This window comes from Esox lucius, chromosome 15, assembly GCF_011004845.1.
Source record: "Esox lucius isolate fEsoLuc1 chromosome 15, fEsoLuc1.pri, whole genome shotgun sequence".
Taxonomy (NCBI): domain Eukaryota; kingdom Metazoa; phylum Chordata; class Actinopteri; order Esociformes; family Esocidae; genus Esox; species Esox lucius.
This window is the reverse complement of record NC_047583.1, coordinates 5,593,751-5,615,499: the sequence shown is the minus strand read 5'-3', so window position 1 is coordinate 5,615,499 and position 21,749 is coordinate 5,593,751. Positions and strand designations below refer to the sequence as shown.

General features: G+C 45.9%; 3 protein-coding genes across 8 annotated transcripts; all 3 read left to right on the top strand.

The window, feature by feature from the left end:
- Positions 1-862: 862 nt before the first annotated feature.
- Positions 863-6,027, top strand: ccdc28a (coiled-coil domain containing 28A). Of its 3 annotated transcripts, XM_034297632.1 has the most exons (7): positions 922-1,144; positions 1,521-1,525; positions 1,721-1,943; positions 2,035-2,201; positions 2,462-2,616; positions 3,754-3,776; positions 4,119-6,027. In XM_034297632.1, the coding sequence occupies exons 3-7, from the start codon at positions 1,780-1,782 to the stop codon at positions 4,171-4,173; spliced, it is 564 nt and encodes a 187-aa protein (XP_034153523.1). In that variant the 5' UTR covers positions 922-1,144; positions 1,521-1,525; positions 1,721-1,779; the 3' UTR covers positions 4,174-6,027. The 3 variants fall into 3 exon arrangements, with proteins under 3 accessions (XP_034153522.1, XP_028981208.1, XP_034153523.1); XM_034297631.1 differs by lacking the exons at positions 922-1,144; positions 1,521-1,525 and adding an exon at positions 863-891 and having other exon boundaries at positions 1,734-1,943; XM_029125375.2 differs by lacking the exon at positions 1,521-1,525 and having other exon boundaries at positions 921-1,144; positions 1,734-1,943.
- A 367-nt stretch (positions 6,028-6,394) lies between these two features.
- Positions 6,395-18,377, top strand: LOC105025558 (epithelial cell-transforming sequence 2 oncogene-like). Of its 4 annotated transcripts, XM_013137571.4 has the most exons (21): positions 6,395-6,531; positions 6,667-6,790; positions 7,372-7,484; positions 9,194-9,356; positions 9,507-9,762; positions 11,082-11,316; positions 11,450-11,564; positions 12,085-12,250; positions 12,366-12,494; positions 12,588-12,680; positions 12,870-13,082; positions 13,186-13,289; positions 13,845-14,018; positions 14,233-14,420; positions 14,507-14,654; positions 15,105-15,178; positions 15,842-15,998; positions 16,153-16,218; positions 16,537-16,625; positions 16,717-16,889; positions 17,021-18,377. In XM_013137571.4, exons 2-21 carry the CDS (start codon positions 6,704-6,706, stop codon positions 17,149-17,151), a joined length of 2,874 nt encoding a protein of 957 aa, XP_012993025.3. In that variant the 5' UTR covers positions 6,395-6,531; positions 6,667-6,703; the 3' UTR covers positions 17,152-18,377. The 4 variants fall into 4 exon arrangements, with proteins under 4 accessions (XP_012993025.3, XP_019909832.3, XP_019909831.3 ...); XM_020054273.3 differs by having other exon boundaries at positions 11,486-11,564; positions 12,366-12,680; XM_020054272.3 differs by having other exon boundaries at positions 12,366-12,680.
- Positions 18,378-18,487: 110 nt separating this feature from the next.
- On the top strand, positions 18,488-21,715 carry LOC105025557 (adenosine receptor A2b-like). Its single transcript, XM_020054275.3, has 5 exons — positions 18,488-19,753; positions 19,996-20,144; positions 20,288-20,362; positions 20,647-20,742; positions 20,992-21,715. The coding sequence occupies exons 1-5, from the start codon at positions 19,562-19,564 to the stop codon at positions 21,590-21,592; spliced, it is 1,113 nt and encodes a 370-aa protein (XP_019909834.2). The 5' UTR covers positions 18,488-19,561; the 3' UTR covers positions 21,593-21,715.
- The last annotated feature ends 34 nt before the right edge of the window (positions 21,716-21,749 follow it).

The window sequence follows — 21,749 nt, the reverse complement described above, 5'->3', positions numbered from 1 at the left end:
TTTATTATTAATTACACGTTTTATGTATTATAAGCAAATCTATGTAAGTTGTTTGTGTGGTTAAGGAAAGTCACTTGAAGGGGAAATAAGGGCAAATATGAAATGTGTGTCGGTGGTCCAAAAATCCCTTTAACTCTGCGCTCACTGCCAAATTCTGCCGTTTTCTCACCCAGGGAAAAAGAAGCAGCGCTAAAGCAAGGCTTATACATTATGTATATATACTCAGGCATTTCTGTTTTATTGATAAAGACAATGGGAAAAACGAGAGATTCTGCTGAAAAACCTGTGGGCCGCATTTGAACCCATGCTGCAGCCGTACACACGCATCCGAGGCTGCGGACTAAACCGTCCTACTAGGCCAGACTATCCTAAAACCTGTTCTGACAACTCTGCCTAGTGCGCAGTCCTGTGCAGCAAAGCATTTGCAACGCCAGAGTGGAGGCGGAGGTGGGCATGGGCACTAAATGGGCAATAATATTGGTCACTAAATTGCTCTGGGTGAGAGCATTTATTCTGGATTTTCTAACGTTTATTGAACAATCATTAACATGTAACACTATGGTTACTTATCTGGTTGACGGGAGCCAGGGTTCGCTCAGAATTTTTTTGTTGTTGATAAATTAAAAAATTAGATAAATCAAAAGTTTGACCGATTTCTATTAATTGCTAATGAGAATCAGTATTACCATAAGTTCTTATTAACATACCAGTGCCGTTTTCCTGATCGTTTGCGAAAATGTCAACATTATAAATGAGGCTACTAATTAAAATGTGATGCAGTCTTTAAGCACCACCTGCTGGACAGAGATAGGTTACTAAATGGTCATGCTCGGCTGTCTGAAATGGTGGCAGAACTGACTGAATTGACAATTGCAACATGCGCCATTATTGGTAACAGAGAACTTTCATACTACCATTGAATCTGTGGCGTTGTTAGCTTCTTTAGGACGACACAAGCCTTATTTTCTGTTCAAACAAGAACGGATAAGAGGACTCATGATTGCTTGAACGTCTACCTAGGACTCGGCGTCATTTGCTACGTCACACACCAGGAAGTTTACAAAGTTAACCGCACTTAGTCAAGCAGGAAGATAACAGATTTAAAGGATGTCGTGTCGAATTAATTAGCTGGCCACAACTTCAGGTCTGTAACTAGTTATACTGATATATGTTATACGTTTGCGTTAGATCGCGCATGCGTTATATAGGGGTGACAGGTGTTTAGCTAGCTAAGTATCTAGCTGCGTCGACAAGGACGTTCTTTAGCTAGTTACTGTAAACTACTACTGACTACAGTAACTGTTTTGTTCTTGACTTCATTTCAGCATGCACTGCCTGCATGTCCACTATGAAATAACTATGATTAAAATGTTGCTTACTTTGTATTATTCACTACAAAGAGCCCTCATATTTCCATTCCTTGCTTAGGGATTTCACTGTAGTTCGTTGGGTACCGTGTAGCTAACTGATGTGCATGTCGTTGGCTCAACCCGTCCTGAGAAGAGAAAGGACTAATGTAGCCTAGGTATTGGAAGGAAGGACTCGCGAGTTTACTACACGGTAACGTGTTAGCTAACTATCTCAACTACGTGAAGCGAACTCTAGCAGCCAAGCAATTCTGTTGACAATAACAGGCCGTAACTATCCAACAAGGTAAAAGCGTTCGAGTCATATTCCGGCCAGCAACAGTGACATCATTGTTGTCTTCCTATATGTTGCTATACATTCTGCAGGGCTGTGCAGTCCATTCCAGTGCAGTGGATAACCTATAATGAGGCCATGGAGGAGAGGAAGCTGAAGAGAAAGAGTTCCAGGCTGTCCACCAGCCAAGCCCCTGCCCCACCATCCAGCACCAGTGCCCGGAAGAACACAGCCTCCTCTGGACGCCACCTGGGCTTCAGTCACATGAGTACGCAGGCCAGTCAGAAGAGCAAGAGCCGCAGGTAGGAGCCACCACTGTCCCCGTCTGGACTGTGTGATGAACTGCTGGGAAGTTGTCAACTTGGTCTTACCTGAGCCGTGTGTGTGTGTCAGGGGTGCGAAGAGCAGGCCGCAGCAAGCTTCAGGCAGTAAGGCCAGCCAAGGCCAGGCCGCCCCCATCCAGCACTCTTTCCTGACGGATGTGTCTGACGTCCAGGAGATGGAGAAGGGACTGCTGAACCTCCTTAATGACTTCCACAATGGAAAACTGCGTGCCTTTGGTAGGCGATGTGTTGGTGTATTTGGACTGCGTGATGTTATGATACTATTGGATGTGGAAGATGATTGACAGCCATTGACTGCAGGTCTCTCCCTCCCCGCCCTCTAACTCCTCCCTCCTCCCCGCCCTCTAACTCCTCCCTCCTCCCCGCCCTCTAACTCCTCCCTCCTCCCCGCCCTCTAACTCCTCCCTCCTCCCCGCCCTCTAACTCCTCCCTCCTCCCCGCCCTCTAACTCCTCCCTCCTCCCCGCCCTCTCCCAGGTAATGAGTGTTCTATAGATGAGATGGAGCATGTCAGGGAGATGCAGGAGAAGCTGGCACGGCTGCACTTTGACCTCTACGGTGAGGTGGATGACATGCCTGAGGACCAACGCAAGATGGCCTGTGACTCAAACATGGACAAACTGCTGCTCAATGTAAGCCCTGGTACAGGCATGATTACACTGTACAGACATGATTACACTGTACAGGCATGATTACACTGTACAGGCATGATTACGCTGTACAGGCATGATTACACTGTACAGACATGATTACGCTGTACAGGCATGATTACGCTGTACAGGCATGATTACACTGTACAGACATGATTACGCTGTACAGGCATGATTACGCTGTACAGGCATGATTACACTGTGCAGACATGATTACACTGTGCAGACATGATTACACTGTGCAGACATGATTACACTGTACAGACATGATTACACTGTGCAGAGAGTGTTGGACGGTGCCAAGGGTGTTACGTTTGAATCATTTAAACCAAATGGTTGTCCAGGTCCACAGGGTGACGTTTGGACGGGACTTGAGGACAGGCGAGTTATCCTACTACAGAGGGAGGCTTTTTTTATTCTACTGCTTAGGCCCCTAAAATGGTTATTTGACAGTAATAAATGTAATACATTTTCTCACGGGAAAGACTTGTGGAGCTGCTGTGCCCATATATCCTGTGTTTCGAAAAGCCATGATGGTGATCAGGAGTTTTCTGGGTCCGAATCATATGACTGAGATGAAAAAGCAAATATAAATCTGGTCTCTCACCCTGCAATAGCTGACTGGGGAACAATATTATGTTGTGGAGTAGTCATTTGGCTGGTACCAAATGATTTTGCTCTAACTAGGTATCGAGCTGATTTATTGAGATAGTCGTGGGGAAGGAGTTAGCCAGCTAGAATATTAAGCTGATGAATAACGTTTTTGGGAAACATTTGCTTTAATTCTACACAGTAAGTTTAGTCCAAAACTAAAAATGCAAATCAATGTTAAGCTTTCTTAATGATCAAGAAAATCTTTGAAGGGTGCTCCTGTGCTCAACCACCGCTGTCTAACAGCAGGATCTAACAACGGGATAAATGACCAGGAAAATAGACTGATGGAGAAAGAGGGGGTGGAGAGAGAGAGAAAGAGGGGGTGGAGAGAGAGTTTGTGCTAAAGAATGGACCATAATTGCCCTTGATCTGTAAGCTTCCTCATGTGGCAAAGCTGAACACACACGTGTGCACTATAAAAAGTATTATGGCTTATTAGAAAAACTTTTCTCTCTCTTTTTACAGCTTGAGGAACTCAGTTCATCCATGTATCCTTTAAAAAGATCTGTCGTTGCCGTTTTCTGTACCGCTTTCTGTGTCTGAGTGTGTGCTTGTGTGTGTGTGTATTATTTAACTAATTAAATAATATATCTTTTGTGGAGTGATAATTCTGGCACCTTTTTTTGATTCAGTGAAGTCCCCTATGAGGACTGGGAGTTTTGGAATCTTCACAATTAGATTTTCTTTCCCGGACAATTTGGCCAGCAGCCCATTGTTCTCTTTACCGGCTTTTCATATTTTTTTCTTTATCTCTAGCTGGCTAATGGAAGCACTTGTGTGTCTGTCTGTGTGTGGTTTAAGCAGTTCTCCTTGACTTTTTTCTCCACCAGTCAAAAGTTGAATCTAGCAGACAGCCAGGAAGTCCCCAGGACAGCCAGCGTCTGATACAGTCTCCAGTCCACACTGTCTGTCAGCTGCGTGTCTCCAGTAGACACTGTCTGTCAGCTCCGTGTCTCCAGTCCACACTGTCTGTCAGCTCCGTGTCTCCTGTCCACCCTGTCTGTCAGCTCCGTGTCTCCTGTCCACACTGTCTGTCAGCTCCGTGTCTCCTGTCCACACTGTCTGTCAGCTCCGTGTCTCCTGTCCACACTGTCTGTCAGCTCCGTGTCTCCAGTCCACACTGTCTGTCAGCTCCGTGTCTCCAGTCCACACTGTCTGTCAGCTCCGTGTCTCCAGTCCACACTGTCTGTCAGCTGCGTGTCTCCAGTCCACACTGTCTGTCAGCTCCGTGTCTCCAGTCCACACTGTCTGTCAGCTGCGTGTCTCCAGTCCACACTGTCTGTCAGCTCCGTGTCTCATCAGTCGACACTGTCTGTCAGCTCCGTGTCTCTTCATACGACACTGTCTGTCAGCTCCGTGTCTCTTCATACGACACTGTCTGTCAGCTCCGTGTCTCCAGTCCACACTGTCTGTCAGCTCCGTGTCTCCAGTCCACACTGTCTGTCAGCTCCGTGTCTCATCAGTCGACACTGTCTGTCAGCTCCGTGTCTCTTCATACGACACTGTCTGTCAGCTCCGTGTCTCATCAGTCGACACTGTCTGTCAGCTCCGTGTCTCTTCATACGACACTGTCTGTCAGCTCCGTGTCTCTTCATACGACACTGTCTGTCAGCTCCGTGTCTCCAGTCCACACTGTCTGTCAGCTCCGTGTCTCCAGTCCACACTGTCTGTCAGCTCCGTGTCTCCAGTCCACACTGTCTGTCAGCTCCGTGTCTCCAGTCCACACTGTCTGTCAGCTCCGTGTCTCCAGTCCACACTGTCTGTCAGCTGCGTGTCTCCAGTCCACACTGTCTGTCAGCTGCGTGTCTCCAGTCGACACTGTCTGCCAGCTCCGTGTCTCGTCAGTCGACACTGTCTGCCAGCTCCGTGTCTCGTCAGTCGACACTGTCTGTCAGCTCCGTGTCTCGTCAGTCGACACTGTCTGTCAGCTCCGTGTCTCGTCAGTCGACACTGTCTGTCAGCTCCGTGTCTCGTCAGTCGACACTGTCTGTCAGCTCCGTGTCTCGTCAGTCGACACTGTCTGCCAGCTCCGTGTCTCTTCATACAACACTGTCTGTCAGCTGCGTGTCTCCAGTCGACACTGTCTGTCAGCTCCGTGTCTCTTCATACAACACTGTCTGCCAGCTCTTTCTCCAATCAACACTCTCAGCTCCGTGTCTCAGTCCACACTGTCTATCCTTTCCTTGTCTCATTGACATTTCTCTTAACCACCTTTCCTGAAAAAGAATATCCTAAATGAATGTTATCTTCTCCTTTCTGCTCCTTGGGGTTTCGGGCTGATATGGAGCTGAGTACCACATTACTTCAGAAACTCACGTCACATATCCAGGCCTCATGAAACATATCCACACCTTGCGTCACGTATCCAAACGTCATGCCACATATCCACACGTAACATCCACACATGTGTTTGGCCAAATGTTGATGCCTTTTCTGCCTGCCTTTTCCTGTATTTTTTGTTTGAACTAGCGTTCCATTGAGGTGTTATTTTATGATCTCTTGCTAATGTCTTTGTCATATATATATATGACAAAATATATATATATAGACACATTTGGAATGCAATAATTTTCCTAATGCTGCTTGATTGTAAAACTTTCCTTTAGAGTAATCATGTACATTACAGACTGCTGTTTTAATACTATTTAATGTGTTGGGGAGAGGGTGATCAGTTGTTATAAGTCTATGAATGCAGATTTTTCTTGGTTTTAGGTTGTGTCAATAAAAACTAAATTCTAATGGCTTCCAGTTGTGTAATTTTATTAAATTTGGTTACCTTGAACAATTAATGTTTTTGGAATTTTATGTCCAAATTGGACTTCAGTAATGTTTGCTTTTGTTGTATTTTTTATTATAATGATAATACATTTAGGACACACCCATTCCAGTGAACTGGTATTGTAGTGTTTGACTGTAGCAGGTTTCGGGGGACAGTGGTGCCTGTTTTGTGCGTGCGGGTGCGGGTGCGTGCGTGCGCGCGTGCGCGTGCGTGCGCGTGCGTGCGTGTGCGTGTGCGTGTGCGTGTGCGTGTGCGTGTGTGTGTGTGTGTGTGTGTGTAGGAATGCGGCCTGTGCTCTTTGTTATTGTGTCTCCATGGAGACAACCACACAGTGTAGGACAGACTGTGGCTGAAGGGCGGTGTAACAAGTTGTGTTTTATATTCACATTTAAACATGTTTATGGAATATATTTTTTAAGCATTTCATGCAGGGAACAACACTGACCGGAGAGCTTAAAACACAGGTAAATTATCTTTCTTTTATTTTTGTTACTGAACTGTTGACAGTTTTGTTAATGAACTGATTTTAGAAGAAGCGAAATAGGTAAGAGCCAATACATCCCTCATGAAATGACAGCCGTGGTTTGGTGCCTGTGCAGAACTGGTCCTGGTCGTGGCACGGAGTAGCTGAGCACGATGCACCACCAGCCCTCAGCGGAAGGAACTGCCAACACGCTCTACAGTGCTTGGACCCCCATCAACAACAGGACGTCCAACCAGCAGGTCAGCCGAGCATTTAACGTGGTGCTGCGACAAACCCATTGCTTTATTTTGCTTTATGTAAGCTAATGAAAAATACAGCATACAGGTGCATCTCAATTTTTTTTCAATATTACCGAAAATCAATCAATCAAAAAAAAGTTACACCATATATTCTATATTCATTACACGTAAAGTGAAACATTTCGAGCCTTTTTTCAGTCTTGATGATAACGGCTTTACATCTCTTGGAATGGAAATCAAAAATCCAGTATCTCAAAATATGAGAATAAAAAATATATAATACATAACTCAACACACACACACTGTTCAAAGTCAAAGTATTTTATGTCAAATGCACAAAATAATATGGTGTTGTTCTGAGTAGTGAAATTCTTATGACATGGCACATGACATCTAAATAGTAGCATAAAGTAAAATATAAAGCAAAAAATTTCAAATAAATATATATGTAAACTAGCAGCAATTCCCAAGTGTAGAAATGGGGTATGTGGACAATATGAAAGAAATATAATAAATATAAGTGTAATATGCCTGGTTTGTTCTGAGTAAAGTCTACTGTATATTATCTTGTGACCTGTTAGCTGTTTGAGGAACGGGTCAACCTGGTTCTGCATTGGTTTGATCTGTGGACTGACCGCCAGAGAAAACACTTCCTCCAGATGCTGTTATCACGATGTGCCAACTCTCAGCTCAGGTAAGGCCTCCTGTTGTCATTCCTTCCACTCTTTATTCCTGGTCACACTTCCCTGAGTGCATAGTGTCGATTGTGTATGGGTCTATTTGCTACTGGGTCAGAGCTATCCCACATTGCTCTTCAGGATATATTTACTATCTTGTGCTTCGTTATAGTGTCGTTATAATCTTTTTCACAATTTGCTTTTTCACATTGCATTTAGTTGAGCAAGCAGACACTAAATGACACACTGCTAGGCTGAATTACAATTCACCAAATTAAAGCATATCCCTGCACTTGTTCAGTTGATTTACACTCACCTAAAGGATTATTAGGAACACCATACTAATATTGTGTTTGACCCCCTTTCGCCTTCAGAACTGCCTTAATTCTACGTGGCATTGATTCAACAAGGTGCTGAAAGCATTCTTTAGAAATGTTGGCCCATATTGGTAGGATAGCATCTTGCAGTTGATGGAGATTTGTGGGATGCACATCCAGGGCACGAAGCTCCCGTTCCCCCACATCCCAAAGATGCTCTATTGGGTTGAGATCTGGTGATTGTGGGGGCCATTTCAGGACAGTGAACTCATTGTCATGTTCAAGAAACCAATTTGAAATGATTCGAGCTTTGTGACATGGTGCATTATTCTGCTGGAAGTAGCCATCAGAGGATGGGTACATGGTGGTCATAATGGGATGGACATGGTCAGAAACAATGCTCAGGTAGGCCGTGGCATTTAAACGATGCCCAATTGGCACTAAGGGGCCTAAAGTGTGCCAAGAAAACATCCCCCACACCTTTACACCACCACCACCAGCCTGCACAGTGGTAACAAGGCATGATGGATCCATGATTTAATTCTGTTTACGCCAAATTCTGACTCTACCATCTGAATGTCTCAACATAAATCGGGACTCATCAGACCAGGCAACATTCTTCCAGTCTTCAACTGTCCAATTTTGGTGAGCTCGTGCAAATTGTAGCCTCTTTTTCCTATTTGTAGTGGAGATGAGTGGTACCCGGTGGGGTCTTCTGCTGTTGTAGCCCATCCGCCTCAAGGTTGTGCGTGTTGTGGCTTCACAAATGCTTTGCTGCATACCTCGGTTGTAACGATTGGTTATTTCAGTCAAAGTTGCTCTTCTATCAGCTTGAATCAGTCGGTCCATTCTCCTCTGACCTCTAGCATCAACAAGGCATTGTCGCCCACAGGACTGCCGCACTGGATGTTTTTCCCTTTTCACACCATTCTTTGTAAACCCTAGAAATGGTTGTGCGTGAAAATCCCAGTAACTGAGCAAATTGTGAAATACTCAGACCGGCCCGTCTGGCACCAACAACCATGCCACGCTCAAAATTGCTTAAATCCCCTTTCTTTCCCATTCTGACATTCAGTTTGGAGTTCAGGAGATTGTCTTGACCAGGACCACACCCCTAAATGCATTGAAGCAACTGCCATGTGATTGGTTGATTAGATAATTGCCATAATGAGAAATTGAACAGGTGTTCCTAATAATCCTTTAGGTGAGTGTATATGTTTGGTTTTGACAGACATTGGATGTCATTCAAGTGAATCAGTAGATTTTGTATTGACTCTTCTCGATTTTTTGGGAATTCCCCCAAATAAATTTTGCCAGTGGCTTGACTTCTCAATCTCAGAATCACTGTGTAAGCCTTTTTGTTCTCTCCTGGTGTTTTGACCTCTAAACTCTGACCATGTGATCTATAGGTCCTGCAGGGATTGGCTGACACAGGCCGTGCCGATGACAAACGTGGACTTCACCTCTGTGTTGCCCCGGTTCCTGTCGCTCTACGTCATGTCATTCTTGAACCCTCGTGACCTCTGCTCTGCGGCACAGGTCAGCTGGCACTGGAGGGTCTTGGCTGAACAGGTGAGCGTGGATAGGGCTTTCATTGTCTCTGTCCTTCTCTGTGTACCGCTCAGCTTCTTTCTCCGGTACATTCAGTCTTTCTCTCCTCACCTCCCCTCTGTACCGCCAGGTGTGTGGTGACCCAATACGTCCTCTTCCCTCCCGCTGCAGGACTGTTTGTGGTCGGCGAGGTGTGTGCGTCGGGGCTGGTTCCTGCCGTACCGTCCTGGAGACAAGGAGTACGGAGGGTGGAAGGGCCACTACGTGTCCTGTGTGTCCACCCTGGACTGGCTCACCCCCAGGGAGGCAGCACACACATACGGCACCCTCAACCTGCCCTGCCCAGGAGAGAGGGAGGAGGAGGAGGAGAGGCGCAGAGAGAGGAGGATCCGATGGAGCGTCAGGGAGAGACTTGAGGAGCAGAAGAGTAAGTAAGAAGACCTGATACTAAAACAGTATGGTAAACCCGATACTAAAACAGTATGGTAAACCCGGTACTAAAACAGTATGGTAAACCTGATACTAAAACAGTATGGTATACCCGATACTAAAACAGTATGGTAAACCCGATACTAAAACAGTATGGTAAACCCGATACTAAAACAGTATGGTAAACCCGATACTAAAACAGTATGGTAAACCCGATACTAAAACAGTTTGGTAAACCCGATACTAAAACAGTTTGGTAAACCCGATACTAAAACAGTTTGGTAAACCCGATACTAAAACAGTATGGTAAACCCGATACTAAAACAGTATGGTAAACCCGATACTAAAACAGTATGGTAAACCTGATACTAAAACAGTATGGTAAACCTGATACTAAAACTGTATGGTAAACCCGATACTAAAACAGTATGGTAAACCCGATACTAAAACAGTATGGTAAACCCGATACTAAAACAGTTTGGTAAACCCGATACTAAAACAGTTTGGTAAACCAGATACTAAAACAGTATGGTAAACCCGATACTAAAACAGTATGGTAAACCCGATACTAAAACAGTATGGTAAACCTGATACTAAAACAGTATGGTAAACCTGATACTAAAACTGTATGGTAAACCCGATACTAAAACAGTTTGGTAAACCCGATACTAAAACAGTATGGTAAACCCGATACTAAAACAGTTTGGTAAACCCGATACTAAAACAGTATGGTAAACCCGGTACTAAAACAGTATGGTAAACCCGATACTAAAACAGTATGGTAAACCCGATACTAAAACAGTTTGGTAAACCCGATACTTAAACAGTATGGTAAACCCGATACTAAAACAGTATGGTAAACCCGATACTAAAACAGTATGGTAAACCCGATACTAAAACAGTATGGTAAACCCGATACTAAAACAGTATGGTAAACCCGATACTAAAACAGTATGGTAAACCCGATACTAAAACAGTATGGTAAACCCGATACTAAAACAGTATGGTAAACCCGATACTAAAACAGTATGGTAAACCTGATACTAAAACAATTTTCATACTAGGAGATATTTGTGAATGTGGACAGCTGGAGAATTGAGAATTAGACAAGTAATATATAGGATATCTAACATAGAAATAATTTCGGTTCTTGAAGTCACCAGGTGATACAATTAACTACCAGGTGACACACTTAACTACCAGGTGACACAATTAACTACCAGGTGACACACTTAACTACCAGGTGATAGTACCATGGTTCCAAGGCAGAGGTGACAGGTCAAGTTGAATGATAACTCAGATCTCGTTTATCCACAGGAGCATCCCTGAGATCCCGACCACCTTGGAGGAGGCCAGGGGGAACGGTGGTTAATCGTGCCCAGGGAGGGAAGCAGGTTCCTGGGGGACAGAGGAGCACTCGCTCTTCTACCGGGTTGTCAGACAGGACAAGGCATCTCTGTTTATCCTCCGACGACCTGACCCCTGTTGTCAGCCTTAAGTTGACCCCAGCTCTGACCCTAGATAAGACCCATGTGAGGTCACAGGTGACGGTGTGAGTAATCTTCTGCATTAAAAACTCGGAACAATGATATCTTTGGGTGTGCACACGCACATGTATGTTTGTGTTTGGTTTGCGTGTGACAGTATGTTAATTTGTTTGTGTAATAATGTGTGTGTGGTTTCAGAGGTGGCATGAATCGAGTGTTTACTTCCACTACCAGCAGACCCAGAGCCCCCCACCCCTCCTCTGAAACCCCACCCCTTCTCCTACTGCTGTCCAACCGGATCTCTGCCTATGAGGTAAGAGGTCAGGGGCAGCACTGGCCCACAAGAATCTAATGTTTACAATGTCAACATCAGAGCTGCATCCCAGATAAAACCTGAATATGTCCCAGTTATAACCTGAAGATGTCCCAGTTATAACCCAAAGACATCCCAGTTATAACCTGAATATGTCCCAGTTATAACCCAAAGATTTCCCAGTTATAACCTAAAGACATCCCAATTATAACCCAAAGACATTCCAGTTATAACCTGAATATGTCCCAGTAATAACCCAAAGATGTCCCAGTTATAACCTAAAGACATCCCAATTATAACCCAAAGACATCCCAGTTATAACCTGAATATGTCCCAGTTATAACCCAAAGGCATCCCAATTATAACACAAAGACATCCCAGTTATAACCCAAAGACATCCCAGTTAATACCTGTTACCCAGTTACCCATCATATCTGTTTTGTTGAAGGACTAGTTACTGGCAATAGATCTAAATGGGTCATAAATGTATGTGGTAAATGTATCTACTCTCCTGTCCTAGTTGGTGCTGAGTGGTGTGAAAGCAGGAGTGCTGGTGGTTCTATATGACCACAGAGGGACCCTCCAGGCTCTTTTATCCCAGGCAGAGAGGGCCCTGGGTGGGCAGAGAGCTGAGCGACTTGGGGTCCTGGCTCCTGGAGGGACAGAGGAGATCACTCTGCTGCAAGGTGCTCAAGCTAAGGATTAGGCTCATAGTTCACTGAAGATCAGTGGTGAATAAAAACCTTCAATTAAAATTGTCTCTGAGCTGAAAGTCCTAACTGTTTTGACCTTTAACCCCAGGCTGCAAGGTGACAGAGAGGAGTGTGCTGAGCCCTGACCTCAGGGATTTCTGGGAAAAGCTGTGCGGCTGGGTCATACCGCCCGAGGAGGGAGGAGGATTGGACATCTTCTGTCCCCTGGCAGCATCTGGTGGGTGGATCGATCCAACCCGGACCCAGATTATAAATGCAAACTGGCAGCACTACTTAACCTGCCCCCCATGCCTGTCCCATCCCGTCTCAGCCAGAGGAGTGCTGCTGCTCCATTGCCTCCAAACTCTGACCGGGCTGGAGGTCTGGGCCCCAACAGGAATGTCCAGCGGATGCTTCCAGAACAGTGAGTCGGGGAGGAAGCCGGAGATTCCTTTCAGATTCCGCTTTTCAAAATTTGCCTTGTTGTTCTAATTCCAGACATTGGGAAAGGTATCATGCACGTAATAAAAGTATCCGCGTGGTGTCCAAGCTCTAAATGCAGGTCTCTGAAACCATCTACTTCACCGCCACCTGTGTTTAACCCTCCTCCCAGTTCTGAGCGAGTGGTCATGCAGTGAAGGAGGCGGAGCCCGGGTCAGGGTTCTGGGGGCGTGTCGGGCCCCTGCCCAGCGGTATTTGTGTGAGGAGGTGTTGCAGGGCTGGGCTTGGCAGGCCCAGTGGCTGGAGGAGGCCCTGGGATTCCTAAGGACCCGTCTGGGACCACAACTACCACAACTCAGCCTGGACACCAGGGGCCGGGCACTGGGTACTACACACACGCGCCAAACACACGTGTGTACACACACGGACACACCGATCTTAGGTCAATTTGGAGTGTTTGTGTACGTGCGTGTGGGATCTGTTCCTAGGTCAGTTCCTGTGCGAGGCCCTGGCTGTAGAGCAGCTAATTCTTTCCAAGGAGTTGACTGAAGCCTTGACTGAGGGGCTCACTGCACTCGCTGCAGAACAGACAGTATGTTATCTTCACAAATACACAGACATTAACATCGGTTCATAAATAAACAGACAGTGAGAAGTTCCACTGAACAGTTAGCGCTTAACAGTTAACAGTGCCAAGATACCCAAATTGTTCTTATCAAAGAGAATGTTACATTTAATACCATAACAGTACAATATTTTTAGGTGTACTTTTTAAAAATGGTTTTACGTTGATCTGTATTTGAGTAATCAACTGAGACCAAGATCTTTTTTTCTTTGTTACAACAATACAAACACATACAACATGGAGCTATGGTCCAGTTGCCATTAATATTTGGACATATTTGGCATGCAGTGAATTGGTTCTTAAACCCTTCTTGAGGCCTATATCAGTTGTAACTATGTAGAAAGCACGCTGTTCCATATTTGGCTTGGGAAATCACGCATTCCCAACCTTCCTTTTGGAAGCAACACAAATAAAATATACTAATATATATTTATCTTCCTGTTTGGCCCCATTACAGTATTGGGCTCAACTTGCTTTTATTGCTTTTTGAACACCCTTCACTTCTCCTCCATCTTCACTCAGACCAGACCTGTGGAGTTCCTCTGTCTTTTCCTAAAAAGATGGAAGGAGGGGAGGAACGTCAGTAATGGGGGAGAGGAGAGAGGAAGGGAGGAAGGTGGAGAAGGAGAAGTAATCGGAGAGAGGAGTCCTGCTCCTGTCTTTCTGACAGAGAGAGGTATCCCTGGGATACCACAGGTTAGTGGTTGTGTTTGTGTTCATGTTTTACTAACCTGGTTAGGAGTCAGGTTAGAGTGGGAATGCTTGTTTGTGTCCCCACAAGGACAAAGCCTCCTTAAATGTGTGAATTGTGTTCCAAAATTAATGAATTATTGCTTCAGACCGGCCTCTGTGTCCCATCGCTGTCTGCCTGTCTGTCTGCCTGTCTGTCTGTCTGCCTGTCTGTCTCTAGGAGTGGCGGTGTGCAGTGGCCATAGAGCTGTATAATAGCGAGAAGGTGTACGTGAAGAGGCTGGAGGCCGTGAGGAGAGTGTACCATGATCCTCTTCTGTCAGCGCTCCAGTCCAACAGAGCCATCATCAGCTCCGCCCACGTCGACATGATCCTGACCCCCGTCACATACATATTGGACATAAACCGGTAGAGATACGCGTGTGCATGCACTGGTAAACCTGTGCCTGGTTTAGTGTAACCGCATCGTGTGTGTGTGTGTGTGTGTGTCTCAGCGTGTTTCTGTCAGAGCTGGGGTCTAGACTGCATCAGTGGGCGGCTGACCAGTGTGTTGGGGACGTTTGGGTGAAGTTCTGCTCCAAGCTCCGCCAGTACACCAACTACCTCCAGAACTACCCTACTGCCATTCGCACCATAGACAAGGCCGGTAGAAACACCGAAACCGAACCGAACGTTTTCCCTACTGGGGACGGAACTATTTCTGGGGGGTTTTTGTAGCTTTGTGGGGACATCATGTCACCCAAATATACACATACAACTGGATCACACAGGGGAAAAATCCTAACCATAGAACTTTTCTCTAACCCTGTTAAGCCTAACATTAACCTAATCTTAACTCCATAACTTTGCTCTAACACTATTAGCACTTACATTAACCTAATCTTAATTCCATAACTTTGCTCTAACCCTGTTAAGCCTAACATTAACCCGAGCCTAAAAAAATCCCTTTTTACAAGTGAGGACGAGCCAGATGTTCTCAACTTGCAAGATTTTTCATAGGCTTGTTGAAGTACCCATGAATAGCTATACATGGACACACACTCACACACACACACACACACACACACACTCACAACCATGTTTGGGTTGCAGTGCCGAGAGATGAACCCTGCCTTTCGGGCTTTCCTGAAGAGGCACGACAGGACTCTGGACACACACATGCTGAGGTATGCAGTCTTTTACCAGACAAAATAAATGAGGTATATTGTTGCTTAACTGATAAATGAGATACATTGTTGTTTGACTAGATAAAGAAGCTCTGTGTGTGGGTTGTGGAAGAAATTCACAGATTAGAACTCTTTCTAAGGCAGATAAGACAGATGAAAATACTATTTTACACAGTAACGGTTTGCAAATAGAGACCGAAAGACACAAACACAAGATCAAAGAAAGTCTGTCTGAAGTACAGTTCAGAAAACCTTTTTTTATAGGTAAGAAGGTGTGACAACATCTCACAAAATAACTGACATTTCATCAATACATGTTTATCTGGTCAAACCAGTTTGATTTATTCCCCTTATCAGTTTCGTTCTCCAGCCTAGATTTCAGGTTGCCCACCTGCATTTTACAAATACCTCTTGATTTCAATTGTCCACCCATGTCTTGTCCCTCTCTTAATTATGTTCCATGCAGAGTGGTAACAGAGCAGAGGCAAGCCTACAAATGTACATCTTTCATTTTTACTTCCTACTTGGCAGAATACAGGTTTGGTACTTTTCCAATCCGCCCAATACTAAACCAGTAATTCTCTACGGTGTGGGTGTGTGCGTGTGTGTGTGCGTGTGTGTGGGTGTGTGGGTGTGTGTGTGTGTGTGTGGGTGTGTGTGTAGTCTTCAGGAGCTTTTGCTGTGTCCAGCCTGGCGTGTTGAGGAGTATGTGACTCTGGTACAGGCACTGTCTCTTCACACACTTGCCCAACACCCTGATCACACACACCTGACTGCAGCACTGGACTCACTCACCCGCCACAGGGACTTCATACGCAAGGTAGAACCCCCCCCCCCCCCCACACACACACACACAGACACACACACACACACACATATCAAAAGCCCAGCCAAACTCTCTGTTCCCTCCGTTCTTGCTTTCTTTCATTCTTTCTCTTCTCTTCCTCTCCTCCTCCTCTGTCTCTCTCTTTTAGTTGAAGAGGAACTCAGAGAAAGACATGAGGATGCAGGAGGTCCAGAGAATGATCCAGGGATGTCCAGTAAGACCCTTCACAGACAAGACATCCAATAAACTACAGCTACACCTTAACACAGCTACACCTTAACACAGCTACACCTTAACACAGCTACACCTTAACACAGCTACACCTTAACACAACTACACCTTAACACATCTACACCTTAACACAACTAAACCTTAACACAGCTACACCTTAACACAGCTAAACCTTAACACAGCTACTCTTTAAATGTAAAAAGTAAAACAGCCTCAACTCACTTAGTAAACACAAAGTAATACTAAAGCACTCATTGTTTGCATGTGTGCGTGTGTGTGTGTTTGTGTGTGTGTTCTGTAGAACCTGTGTGAGGGAAACAGACAGCTGATCACCAATCAGGACGCCGCTCTCCTAAAATGTCCCAGTGATGACATCACTGTCTCTCTCAGGTGAAAGTAACCCAGAGTAATGTTAGTGTGTGTGTGTGTGTGTGTGTGTGTTTCCAGCTCTGTTTGAAACTAATGTGGTTAACTGCAACAGGGTTTATGAGCATGTGTCGGATGTGGGTCTGTTCTTGTTCAACGACGCACTGGTTCTGACCCAGAAGAGAGTTTGTCACCTGCCCTTCACACACTCACGCTGCGACACACACACCTTCCTGGCCTCCGTCTCTTTGCACAGCCTCACCGTCAGAGAGATCACAGATACACGCTGTGAGTACACACACAGTCACATTTTCACGCACGCACATATACACACTCTCTTAAAGTCACACTCACTCACACGTAGTTTTTTGAAAACCATAGAATCAATACTAACCCCCCCCCCCCCACCCGTTATGCAGATGTGAGTAATGGCTTCGTCCTGGAGGGACCTAGCCGGAGGTGGGTGTGTGCCGTAGAGCGCCAGGACGACAGGGAGAGGTTCCTCGGCGCCCTGCGTTCGGCCGTACACGCCTCCATCACTGACACATGAAACCCAGCTGGCTCTGGGTCTTGAAGAAGATGGATTTGGATCAGTTCGGGATGTCCTAGGTTGATACCATCAGTCAATATAACAAGGTTGCCCGGGAAACCCTCAGAAAAGGACTCATTCCAGGACCCCCCGTCGACATCGTGCGGACGGTGCCTGAGGGATTGACGTGTCACACAGATGGAATGCAGGACGGTCTAAGCTCAAGGCGGGGCTTCAGGGTCTCATGTCGGTCGGACAGTCCGCAGTCACAATCTAACCCGCTGCCATTAATAGTTCCAATCTAACAGGGTCATACTGCTTCATTCCTTTGAAACTTTACACAGTACACACAGTATCTGCCGTATTCCAAACCCGTGCCAGCATATCCTGGTGTAGTTGATGGATTCGGGTTAAACTCTGGTTCGGTTTCGTCGGGGCTGGCATGTTGACTCTGCTGTCCATTTGTAACCTCTTGCCAAATCGCTAAGCTCCGGTTAAGCTGTTAGCTTTCAATGGTGTTTCACCCAAAACGCTGATTGCTGCACAATCAGCTATGGTTTGTATTGTGTAGGTAAGTTTACTCAGGCAAGACTGAATGACCATCACAGGGGTCTGTGTGGTTTAAATACACAGACCTCGCCAATCAGCCCATAAAACATGAAAGGTTAACACTCATCTGTTGTACCACTCATCGGAACATAAAATGCCGGGGGTTATAGCATTGCTGGACCCTGGCGCCCCATTTGTTAAACACCAAACATCTTGCCGCTGATATAACACTTATTTATTGCCTGGGAATTTAACAATCCGGAACCCTAAGACCCATTTGTAAATAGTCAAACATAACCCACCTGTTATAACACATCTGGGGTGTTTATCAATCGTTGAGAACATCAAACATGAACACATCAATGCAATCATAAATTACAAAGTCCCTGGACATGCATACGTCAGTCCCGTCCTAACACACGTCATACAGGATGTACATACGTCACACAGGAAGTCCCACCCAGCAAACCAGTTGTCCTGCCCACCAAGGTCATAAATCACAAAAGTGACAGAATATACCCTACATTTACTACTTACAGTACCTGCCCTCTGGAATTCTGATGTTAACCCTAATCAGGTACCCAGAAATAAAACTCTGTCACCAAAGTGGGTAACTTCCTGTTTTAAGTCAAATCTGTCCACAGAAGAGTATCAGACAAATAATAAACCAATCAACTATCCCAGTGTGTCTCATTTCACACACGTCTCTGTGTTGTGTTGTTTCTTGCTTTCTTCTCTCTTTGTCCTTCTCTGAGGTGCAGTAGGTCATAGGGTTGTTACGGTCATTTAGAGGGTGTAGTGAGGCTTTGGAGTGTGCTTGGTGATTAAAACAAAACATTTTAACACAGAATTATTCACCAGGGAATTTGATTGGATAATCTCTAGCAAATCAGAGAACCAAAACCAGTTACATATTTTAAAAGCGGCTTTACCCTTGTATGTTGTATTTTGGGTTGGGGGGGCAATCAGAACAGACATTGTCTTGGGTGTAAAAAGGTCCAGGGATATTGTGACGAAAAGAAGTCTGTGGGCATTTTGCTTATGTATTATAAACCGGCTTTTTTGAGTTTGTGGTATATCGTCAATATACCATAGCTAACTTCTGTATCCAGGCTAAACGCTTTGATTCATGCGAAATCTCATTCCCAAACACTTTTCCAGAAAAAAATCCCATTTGTCTTCCTTAGCCAATGGGGAAGTTATGGATACTTCCCCACTTTTATGATTACAATACAAAAATCACGCAGCCTTGTCTGTCATTAACAACCACTATTTATCTTTCTGATTGTGCTCAATGGTTTGTTATTAGAGGGATTGTATTGAATTAGTCTTCCGTGTCCATACGGTATGTACATTGACTGTTGAAAGTAAATTCAATTCATGACCAGCTGCTGTTTTGAATGAGCTGGGAGCCCCTATCAGATCAGTCAAATAGAAGTACACACATACTGTTAATAGAAATGCTCACATTAGACAGAGCGCGCGTCTGTGCACATTTGAGCACGTCAGTGATCAGACTTAACAGATGAGAACGCTCTGCAGGCTACTGGTGACAGGACGCTTGGTAGACCATGGAAGAAGGATCTATCTGAACAGACAGTTTCTCAGGTACCGTGATGTTTGACTTTTTGGATTTAATTGTCGTGATTATGGTTCATGTGTCTTTGTGGGTCCCAGTCTGTCACCGCGCTGAATCGATCTATTCTCATTCAAACATCCTAACTGTGGGAATGAGAGTTCAGCAGTCAAGATGGTTGACCAGGCTGTTCCACGCAGAGTGGTAACAGAGCAGAGGCAAGCCTATAAATGTACATCTTTCATTATTTTTTTTACCTGAACTGATGTGAGATTTGTGTGTTCTAAAGCAGATAGGACGATAATTATGAACGAGAGTGCTGGGGATATTTGTGATGAGTTCCAGTCCTCCTGTGGCCCTTCGCTTTTCACTGGTCTTACCGTGGCCTACATCACTGCTGAGCTAGTCATCGCTGTCCTCTCTACCGTCGGAAACATCCTGGTCTGTGTGGCCGTGACCCGGAACAGGAAGCTACGCACTGTCACCAACTACTTCCTGGTGAGAGGCTTTTTACACTGTTGAAAGTCCCCATGAACCAGGAAATGTATAAAAGTTGCATTCATTCCTGTCTTCATCCTAACCTGGGCTTGAACCAAGAAGCCTCTGCATACACTGACAACAGTCTCCCACCAAGCACAGCTCCTCAAAAGCCTATGGCCTGGCAGAACAAAGGGGGGGGGGGGGGGGGCAAGGGGATGACACCTTTATCCAACTGACAAATGCCCCACCCCCTTTCCCAGGTGTCTCTTGCGGTGGCAGACATCTTCGTGGGCACGCTGGCGATCCCGTGCGCCGTGTTGACCGACCTGGGCATGCCCCGTCACGACCTGCCGCTCTGTCTGATCCTGCTGAGTGTCCTCATCGTGCTGACTCAGTGCTCCATCCTCAGGTGAACGCGCCGACCTGTACAGTTCCTGTCACCTGGCGTGTGTCCAGCTGACGGCCTCGCTGATCCCGTCTTATGACCCGAGGCGGTGTCTGAAAGGGGGAAAGTAATGTTTACCGCTCCCGCTTGTCCTCCCTCCCTCTCAGCCTGCTAGCGGTGGCTGTGGATCGCTACGTAGCCATTCTGTTGCCGTTCCAGTACCAGAGGATCATGAGCCCCAGGTGCGTTGGTCAGGACAACGCGGACTAGTTGGCAGATTATCAAATGCTTTCGGACGTTCCTTTGTGTTTGTGTATTTTATTGTGTACTCGGGAGTTTACCTCAGAAGTAATGTTAGTTGTTTTCGTGTATTTAGTCTATTGTTCTGTGTATTTATATGTTTTACAATACTTAAGTCCCATTGGTTTCCTACACCAACGTTGACACACTTGTACCCCAGTAATATTTCTCTGGGATTTTCTGTAAAAAATTTTTATAAACAAATAACTTCTTTCTCTCAACCCAGGAACGCCTGGGTGGCCCTGTTCCTCACCTGGGGCCTGGCTCTGCTGTCTGGAGCCATTCCTCTGATGGGCTGGCACGGTTCTCTGCCCTCCTCTGGGTACATATTATCACATACATATTGTTCCTGGTACACATCTAACATTAAGTGTTTGAATATTTAATCTGTGGTGAATGTGAGGTCTTGCAAACTACTTGTATAGTTACAATGTCCTATGCAGAAATCTTGATTTTATTAGGGGGCCAAGCAATAAAGTTGCTGGAACCCCTATAATTTTTTGTTTTATCGACGTTATAATCTCAACATCTATCAGTTCTACTAATAATCTTCTGTTCCATTCCATTCCAGGGCCTGTTGGTTCCCCTGTGTGGTCAATATGAGCTACATGGTCTACTTTAACTTTATCGGCTGCGTGCTGGCGCCCCTAGTGGTCATGTTCATCATTTACGGCCACATCTTCCTCACGGTCAGACGGCAGCTCAGACGCATCGCGGCCGAGAGGGGACCAGTCGGACCTGATTTCCGGAATGACCAGTCTGTGGCTGGCAGCAGCGATGTTGGGTCTAGTGCCGGGAGCAAAGATGACGGCTCCGGGTCGGGGGGCGGTGCCGCTGGACCCGGGGGGGCCAGGGCTCAGGCTGCGGAGGCCACTTCCGGGCGCGTGCCGAGTGGCGGCGAGTGTCGGGCGGCGGCGTGCAGGCGCGGCGAGGTGCGGAAGGCCACCTCCCTGTTCCTGCTGGTGTTCCTGTTCATGCTGTGCTGGCTGCCCATCCACTGCGTCAACTGTGTGGCTCTGCTGAGGCCCGGGTGGCACATCCCCAAGCCCCTCAGCCTGGCCGCCATATTGCTGTCCCACGCCAACTCCGCCCTCAACCCGCTGCTCTACGCCTACCGCATGAGGTCATTCAGACACACGCTGGGGAACCTCTGCCGCGCACGAACCTCGTGACACACAGGCTGCGTCACACACGGCATAACACTCTCACTCACGCTCACACGTACCACTATCTCTAATACACTCTCAAAAACACACACACACTGAATTATTTAATAAAGACTTCTATATACTGTTGTTCTTTGTGCCTGTCTCATTGAGGAATAAAATC

Coding starts and splice junctions, on each gene's coding strand:
- ccdc28a (XM_034297631.1), top strand. Junction 1,944..2,034: donor CAGAAGAGCAAGAGCCGCAG/GTAGGAGCCACC, acceptor TGTGTGTGTCAG/GGGTGCGAAGAGCAGGCCGC. Junction 2,202..2,461: donor TGGAAAACTGCGTGCCTTTG/GTAGGCGATGTG, acceptor GCCCTCTCCCAG/GTAATGAGTGTTCTATAGAT.
- LOC105025558 (XM_020054272.3), top strand. CDS start 6,704: ATGCACCACCAGCCCTCAGCGGAAGGAACTGCCAACACGCTCTACAGT. Junction 13,083..13,185: donor CACCAGGGGCCGGGCACTGG/GTACTACACACA, acceptor ATCTGTTCCTAG/GTCAGTTCCTGTGCGAGGCC. Junction 16,219..16,536: donor GAATGATCCAGGGATGTCCA/GTAAGACCCTTC, acceptor TGTGTTCTGTAG/AACCTGTGTGAGGGAAACAG.
- LOC105025557 (XM_020054275.3), top strand. CDS start 19,562: ATGAACGAGAGTGCTGGGGATATTTGTGATGAGTTCCAGTCCTCCTGT. Junction 20,145..20,287: donor ACTCAGTGCTCCATCCTCAG/GTGAACGCGCCG, acceptor CCTCCCTCTCAG/CCTGCTAGCGGTGGCTGTGG. Junction 20,743..20,991: donor GGTTCTCTGCCCTCCTCTGG/GTACATATTATC, acceptor ATTCCATTCCAG/GGCCTGTTGGTTCCCCTGTG.